The sequence below is a fragment of the Mus pahari genome, chromosome 11 (assembly GCF_900095145.1).
Source record: "Mus pahari chromosome 11, PAHARI_EIJ_v1.1, whole genome shotgun sequence".
Lineage (NCBI taxonomy): Eukaryota > Metazoa > Chordata > Mammalia > Rodentia > Muridae > Mus > Mus pahari.
Genome location: NC_034600.1, coordinates 56,955,190 through 56,963,163, shown reverse-complemented (window position 1 = coordinate 56,963,163; position 7,974 = coordinate 56,955,190). Strand labels below are relative to the sequence as shown.

At 42.4% G+C, this 7,974-nt stretch overlaps 1 protein-coding gene across 2 annotated transcripts in view; it reads right to left on the bottom strand.

Annotated features, from left to right (window-relative positions):
• Positions 1-3,966: 3,966 nt before the first annotated feature.
• Positions 3,967-7,974, bottom strand: part of Agxt2 (alanine--glyoxylate aminotransferase 2) — a 49,468-nt gene continuing 45,460 nt past the window's right edge. For both annotated transcript variants that reach the window (XM_021208503.2, XM_021208504.2), the window contains exon 14: positions 3,967-4,660. In XM_021208503.2, the coding sequence (XP_021064162.1) occupies positions 4,553-4,660 (108 nt within the window). In that variant the 3' untranslated portion in view covers positions 3,967-4,552. The remainder of the gene's footprint in view (positions 4,661-7,974) is intronic.

The following is a 7,974-nucleotide window of genomic DNA, read 5'->3' as shown; positions in this document are numbered from 1 at the left end:
AAACAGATGCTAACATTTTGGCATTGGATTCTAATTACATGATTAACTATCAATTTATTCCAGGTGTGGAAAGAAGTTTACTTGAGCTAAGTATTCATTGTCTTCCCCTGAGGCTGTTTTAGTAAGAAAGGGGAAAAAAAGTTGGCAAGAATGTAGGCTCCTTGTCTTATGCAAGCTGGCTTATAGCCCACCTCCTGTGGGTAGAGCAGAAAACGGAAGGGAGAAAGATGGTGGTGTTAAGCGCCTGCCCACGACTCCAAATGGAACAAAGAAGGATGCCTTCCTGTTTAGAAGCCAGGAAAAGGCTACCCGGTGTCCCAAGGCACCAAGTCATGCCCTTCCTACCTTCAGGTCTGTGATGTGTATTCATCTTCATCTCTTTTCAAGAGTTACACTTTCCCCTGCTCATCTGGCAGTTGGGTAGAGCCATGCACCTTGTAAAGTGCGGAGATGGAGCTCAGCATCTCCCTACCTTTTGGGATTTTATTGTTGGCTTTTTTTCAGAATTTGCATGTTTCCTCTTCAGTGTGGCAGTGTTGGGAGGCCCAGTGATAGATGTTGGGTCATGAGGGTGAGACCCACGTAAAGAGATAACTTCTTTTCTCTTGTAAGTCCATTTTCTTGTCAGGCTGGAGTAATTAATTATTTTAATAATTAATTTGTGACAAGGCAGGTTTACCTCATCTCCTTTTCCTTCTGTATATACCACTTGTCTCTTTACTGTGTTCTGAAGCCAACTTCATCACATGGCCTTGTGCTTTCAGCCTCTAGTACTGTGAACCCAAATTGACCCCCTTTTCTTTACAAATTATCTAGTTTCAAGTGCTCTTACAAAACAAAACAACAGAAAACCAGAGGCTAATGTAAGATGATGCCTTGTTAGTGGAAGTGGGAGACTAGCAGATTATACTGTGAGGTATATACATGGCCCTGTAGGATTGAGAATGTACTAGATTTTATTTCAGTGACTAGATCCCTCAGCTCCTCTTCCCAGAGAATGGAAGGGAGAAAAATCATGGATATTGTATATTATTCTGTAATCCCTAGGGACCACAGCCTGAGTAAAAACAACACAACACAACAAAACAAAACCAGGCTTTGGTTTTTATTACTGTTCTTGGCTTTAAATTGAATTCTGTTGTTTCATTTTTGTATTCCACTAAATACCCAAATGGCTGCCATACATTTTCTTTTCATTTGGAAAAGCACCATCAGGAGGGTTTTGAGGTTTTGAAGTAAGAAACATTACTTTCTTGTCTGAAGTCTCTGACCCCACATTTGCCATTGAAAAAAGAAGAGAGGGAGAATATTGTTATGAACACAGATACCAAGTCAAGGTGCATAGTGCAGTAAGAATGACGGAAATGTAGCAACAAGATGGCTTTGTGCAAAGTGTGTGGAAAGCAGGAGTTTGAACAACAGGGAGCTCTCAAAAGCATCGAGAGACAGGAGACAAAAGCTATGAGTTGAGGGCGGGCCTTTGCTTTTCCTGTGGAGAATGGACAGGAAAGGGGTTGGAAGTTTCAGCTCATCCCTCTAGCTGCACAGAGATTTGTCTCAGACACTACCAGTGATGCCCAACAACATTGAAAGATGAAAGACATGGCCTCTGGATGCTCTCAAAGGAAAAGCAAAGACCACTAGCTCATAACAACCAGCTCTACCAGATAAGAGGTAGGTTAAGTTGTTTAGCAAATATGATTGCCCAAGTTAAGGCATTTTTGATATAAATAGGTTAGGTTGAAAATGTTATAATGGAGAAAGTATGATAGAATCTAATCAAACAAAGATCTAAAGGATAACTTGGAGAAAAAAAATATCAAACACCAAAATTATAAACCTGAGATAAAAGGTTTATAATCAATAAATAAGATTGAACATAAGAGAGCGATTTACATTTACAGTATTTTCATGGCTTCCAAGCAAATGTATCCAGAAAACTGTAATCTTGGAGTTGGAGCTCAGAGAAAATCTGGGGATTTAAAAGTCATTGGTGTAGTTAGAGCAGGTCAATGTTTCAGAGGTGGACATGTGTACAGCCAGAGAACACAACATGGCTGAAGAGACAACTCAGGACTTCATCATCAAGTTGAGGTCATTCTAGGAAAGAGACTGAGAGAGTCCTCTGAGGCAGAAGACCACATTTCAGAAGCCAAGAAGGCTATGCAAGAAAGAGAAATTACTTAGGACAAACAAACAGCAAAGGAGGCAGGACTGTCCATAAGGAGATCATCTGTGTGATCCTTCACCTCCATCCCCCAGACAGGGATTCTCCATGCAGGCCCGGATGTCCTGGAACTCTTCCTATAGAGCAGGCTAGCTGGCCTTTAACTCACAGAGATGCACTAGCCTCTGCCTCCTGAGTGCTGGCGTTAAAGGTGTGTGCCGCCACCACCATCCAGCCTGTATGATGAGTGGCAGGACTGGGACCCTGGTGGCTGGGCTGGGCTGGAAGGCAAGAAAACAAAGGGAACAAAGAAACTCCTCCTGGGGAAATGGTAGTTATGAAGAAGGAAGACATCATTTGAAGGAAAGACTGTCTCTTTTACAGGATTCATCAGTTTTCTGAGTTTTATATCACTGAATCCACTCCTAAGACAAGTCCAAGAGGTAATAATGGCAAGTTAATACATTTAGCTAGCAAGACACTGGGGCAAAGAAAGGCTAAAATATTTGTGCAAGGTCATTTATAGCAAATTAAGCAGGAGAACCAAGTAGAGAATGGAAGGGCTTCTCTTAATTCAATGGTCTTTCCATGGTGCCAAATTGAACATTTCTGGTAGTTGCTCTTCTAGGATCCTGGAGAGCATGACGTCCCACACTGAGGGAATTTGATTTGTCTGAGGGACATTGGGGAGAAGGTAGGAGGCTTTGCACTAGGGAGCTATGTTTAAGTCAATCCCGGATGGAAACAAATCTGGCGGCAAGCTGTAGGATGTGTTAAAAAAGACATCACAGAAGGATAAGACAATCGGGACATGGCTTCAAGCTGGGACAATATATATATATATATGTATATATATATATATATATATATATATATATATATATACATATATATATATCCAATCACATGATTAAGTTAGCTCTTTGATTGCTTTTGGCTTTTGTTTCATAGAAGGTCTTGGTCAGTTTGCTAGTATTATTTTTAATAGTCTTTGTAAATGCTAATGTTTTAAAAAAAGAATTCTTAGACCAAACACATTTGTAAAACTCTATCTTCTGGGAACAGGATTTTAAAATGATTAATTTGGCTGGGTGTGTACAAGTGGATGAAGGGGCCAGAGGCCAACCTGGGATGTCATTCCTCAGGGCTAGTCACCTTATTTTTTTGGTCTAGGCCCTCTCACTGTTCTGGGATTTGGTAATTGGGCTAGGTTGGCTGGCAAGTAAGGCCCAGGAATCCCCCAGTCTCAGTCTATTCAGTGGTGGAACACAGGTGTCTACTATCATATGTGGGCAATCCAGCAGAAGTCACCGTATTTGTGAGACAAACATTTTACAGACTGTCCCCAGCCTTGTTTGCTGTATTTTTATGGATTCTCTGTAAGAAGTATATTTTCTCATTTATGGTAATTATATGAAGGTTACATTTCAGTGAGTATGTCAAATTAAAGAATACTGCCAGTTCTTAGACACAGGTCTGTTAATACCTGTATCAAAGAATATTTATTTTTTCCCATTTTTTATTAGATATTTTCTTTATTTACATTTCAAATGCTATCCCAAAAGTTCCCTATATCCTCCCCTGCCCCTGCTCCCCTACCCACCCACTCCCATCAAAGAATATTTATGATTAAACATAATAATGACTAGAATTTTGGAAATTTTGTATGCATCTGCCATAGTAGGAGGAAAGGTTTCAATGAAGATGAGATGATGCTGACCACACAAGAAAAAAAAAAAGATATTTTCTGTATTGTTTCCCAAGATGCCTTGGGCTGTAATAATGGAAAATATTAAAAGTTGTAAGCAGCACCATGAATTTATTATTTCATAAATCAAGAAACCCTGAGATAGGGTGGTTCCAAGATTCATGGTCAGTGATTCATTGACATTACCAACCACTCAGCTTCCAACCCCTTTCCAGATGTAGCATAGTGACTAGGCTTCCATCTTCATGGCTTCCAGATGCCTGGTGTGAAGTGAGAAACCCCACCATGAGATGCTGAATTTCTAGTGCGACAAGAGGCATCTGAGCTGAAGCCTGAAGAAATGTTTCCTCAGTGGTAGTGGCACGACTCATCAGCGACACATACATTGTGAATTCAAACCAGTTAATGCAATGGGAAATAACATTAGTCCAGACTAATCACACAAACTAAGACTTATTCTGTGAGCCAGTGACAGATACTTCCCCTGAAGGATGGGATTCTCAGGAGAATGGGGGCTCCGCTGACAAACACGGTCAGTAGATAGATAGTCGGTTATGTCTTTTACAATTACTACAGCGGGCTGCAGTTTTTTAATCTAATGCTTGTGGTTTTTCAACATTCCTCAAGTTCATCTCTGTACATAGTTGAGAAGTTCTTTAGGCTCATGGCTCTCCTTCTCACTTAGCTCTTCTCTCCATGTGTTGAATTAAGGCAGAGCGAAATACTTCAAATGCGAAATCCACTTCCAGCTTCGTGACACACATCGGGGGCACAATGCGGAAAGTCTGAGGGGGCAGAGGAAAACAGAGCTCAAATCATCAGAGAATCAAATGTGATTTCCAGGAAATGGGCTAAACCAGGAATCCCCAAACTTGTTTTCACCATATTGCTGACATTTCTCTCACTAGGTTGGGCTGTGCCTTCTCCCTCCTGGGATCTTTCACCTTCTCCACACAAATCCTCCTATCATCTTGCTTTGAATTTTTTCTTTTCTTTTTTATTAAATTTATTTATTTATTCATCCACTTTACAACCCAACATCAGCCCTTCCTTTCTTCTGAGTACCCCCTTATATAAGTCCTTCCCCCATTCCCCTTAGAAGGGGAAACCCCCATCTGGGTGTCAACCTCCACCCTACCCCCACCCTCACCCCCTCCCACATCCACATCCACATCCACACCCACACGCACACCCCACGAATCAAGTTGCTACAGGACTAGACATACCCTCTCCCACTGAAACCAGACAAGGCTGTCCATTTAGGGGTGCTGGCTCCACAGGCAGGCAGGTAGGTAGACAGTCCCTGCACCAGTTGTTTGGGGGACCCACACGAAGACCAAGCTGCTCATCTTCTACCTATGTGCAGAGGACCTACGTCCAGCCTATGCTCGCTCTTTGGTTGGTGGTTCAGTCTCTTGGACTCCCGAAGGGTCCAGGTAGGTTGACTCTGTTGGCCTTCCTTTGGATCCCTCAGTCTTTCTCCTAAGTCTTCCATAAGATACCCCGAGCTCTTTCTACTGTTTGGGGGTGATCCTCTGCATCGTTTTTGCCACCTGTTTACCTGCTTGTCTTTCCATCGCAGTCCCTGATCTTACTTTACCACCTCACACTCAGGTTCTGCCATCACAAAACATCAACTTTCCTCATGACCGCCTTCATCCCCACTATTCTGTATCTACTCATGTTCAGGGTCAATGCCTTAGAAAGTCAACAGCTGTTTCCCATTGCTCCCACTATTTTTATAAGGATTGTAGGCCTCTCATTCCTTTGTTATCTTCTGATCCGTCACTCTATTTGCATCTCTCCCTTCTCTTGCCTCAAAGCTTAGAGAACAAAGCTAACTGAACGACTCTCTCTTACCCATCATGCCACGCACATTTCCAGCCTCATGTTACCTCACTTGTGTGGCCAAGTCTCTGTGCCGATTAAAGTAAATGAACTGCCGTGTTTCTTTGTGCAGGGGGCTGAGCCATATATGAAAGTCGCACAGGAGTTGTTTTTTTAAACCAACTTCTATGCTTCCCATTTGTAAGCAATCATGGTTCCTCTTTCCTTGAAGAAAATTAAACCTTCCCAACACCATCTTTCTTTAAACCAGTGTGTTCCCACATACATTCTTTCCTCTTTTCCAAAGGCTCAGAGAATGATGTCTTTACTCTTTAGTTCTAAAGGGTGTCACCTCTGCTCTTGACCCTCCCTGGCTCATCCCTTTCATTCCATGAAATGTCCCCACGTTCTCTCAAATTTTCGACCTTCCTTCAGTTTTCGATCAGCCGGTGTCAGTAAGATGCTTGAGTCTTATGTAATCCCGATTCAGATACATCAAGCAAAACCTGAGCTGACTCTGTGTCTTGCAGGTGTAACACCTATGCTTTCTTCCTGCTCTTACTCAGTCTTAAGTATAAGACTCGCTGATACTTACTGGCTTTGGGTCCATCATTCTTTACTCACATCCTGACCATCTATGGCCTGGTTTCTGTTGTATTAACTTGCCGCTACCACTATACTAAAGTTATCTGAAAGGCATGAGATCCACTGGGATTTTCCCAGGTCACATTCTTCCCGATTATCTCTGTTATACTTCACATTTGGGCGCCCCCCCCCCCTTTTCAATCGTCTTGTCTTCTACTTCTGTAATCCAATACTCCTCTGAACTCTTGGCACACCATCAACCCCCTTCGTGTCTCCGCCTTCCCCACTTCCCTTAAGTTCTTCTTTAAGCTTCTTCCCTCACCTCACTGAATATTTCACTGAGACAGTAGATTTCCCCAGTTTTCCTCCTTTTATCATTTGTATGCTGATGACCCCAAACTATCATCTTTATCCAAGTCTTTCCAACTTAACCACATACTCAAATACCGAACTTGGTGCCCCAAAATGCCTTAAATGGAGCATGTTCAAAGATGAATGTTTTCATGCCCACATTAAGCCAAGCCAGGCGTAAGGGTTTCACCCTTGACTCCTGCTCATTGTTTAGACCCAAATCTTTTCTTTTAAAGATTTATTATTATATCTAAGTACACTATAGCTGTCTTCAGATGCACCAGAAGAGGGAGTCAGATCTCATTACAGATGGTTGTGAGCCACCATGTGGTTGCTGGGATTTGAACTCTGGACCTTTGGAAGAGCAGTCGGTGCTCTTAACCACTGAGCCATCTCTCCAGCCTCTGGACCCAAATCTTATGCAGTTCACTTCCAAAATATCACCAGAACGGACCTTCTATCCCTACAGCCACTGCTGAAGCACAGACAGCATCCAGTCCCTGCCAGATTCCCTAACTCCAGTCTTAGGGAACAGACTCAGCAACGCACTCACTAGTTATATGACCTGGGTAATGTACTTAACACCTAGGTACGTAACATCTTTTTATTTATCGATAAAGTTAGGGTGATGATAGTACTTTGGCATGTCGAAGCCGGACAACATGTCAAGAAGAGCAACTCACAAGGTAATAGGACGTCTCCCAGTCCTTACCCATCACCTCAAGCAGATGCTCCAGCCACACTAATGTGTGACAGCTCTGTGTACTCTACTGAGCTTTTCCTCAAGCTTGGGGTATTTGTATAGTGAATTAAGGTTGTGCTAGCCAAAATGACTGGCTTGGGCATCCGTTCTCTTCCCTTCCACAGCATCACATTTTATAGATGCAGAAGAGATTGGCATGCTGTATTGCAGTTTTGTGTACTGGTACTTTCTCCCATGAGCTCAATGCAGAATGGGATCCAAAACAAGTTATCATTACAGCACTGGTTGCTGGCAGACCATCGTTGGCTGCTTCATATGAATTTGAAGGAAAAGCTAAACAAATAGACAGTTATTTCAGATCTTTATAACTGATGATTTTAATAATTAAGCCTCACTATTTGATATGAACAGACACCATTTCCTAGTGTTTCCTTAGGGATCTTGTCTGATGGGCTTCAGTTTCCTCTGACAACATAAGACAAGAAGTGGCCCAGCTATACCACTCCTGGTCGTACACCCAGAGGATGCTCCAATGTGTAATAAGGACACATGCTCCACTATGTTCATAGCAGCCTTATTTATAATAGCCAGGAGCTGGAAAGAACCCAGATGCCCCTCAACAGAGGAATGGAT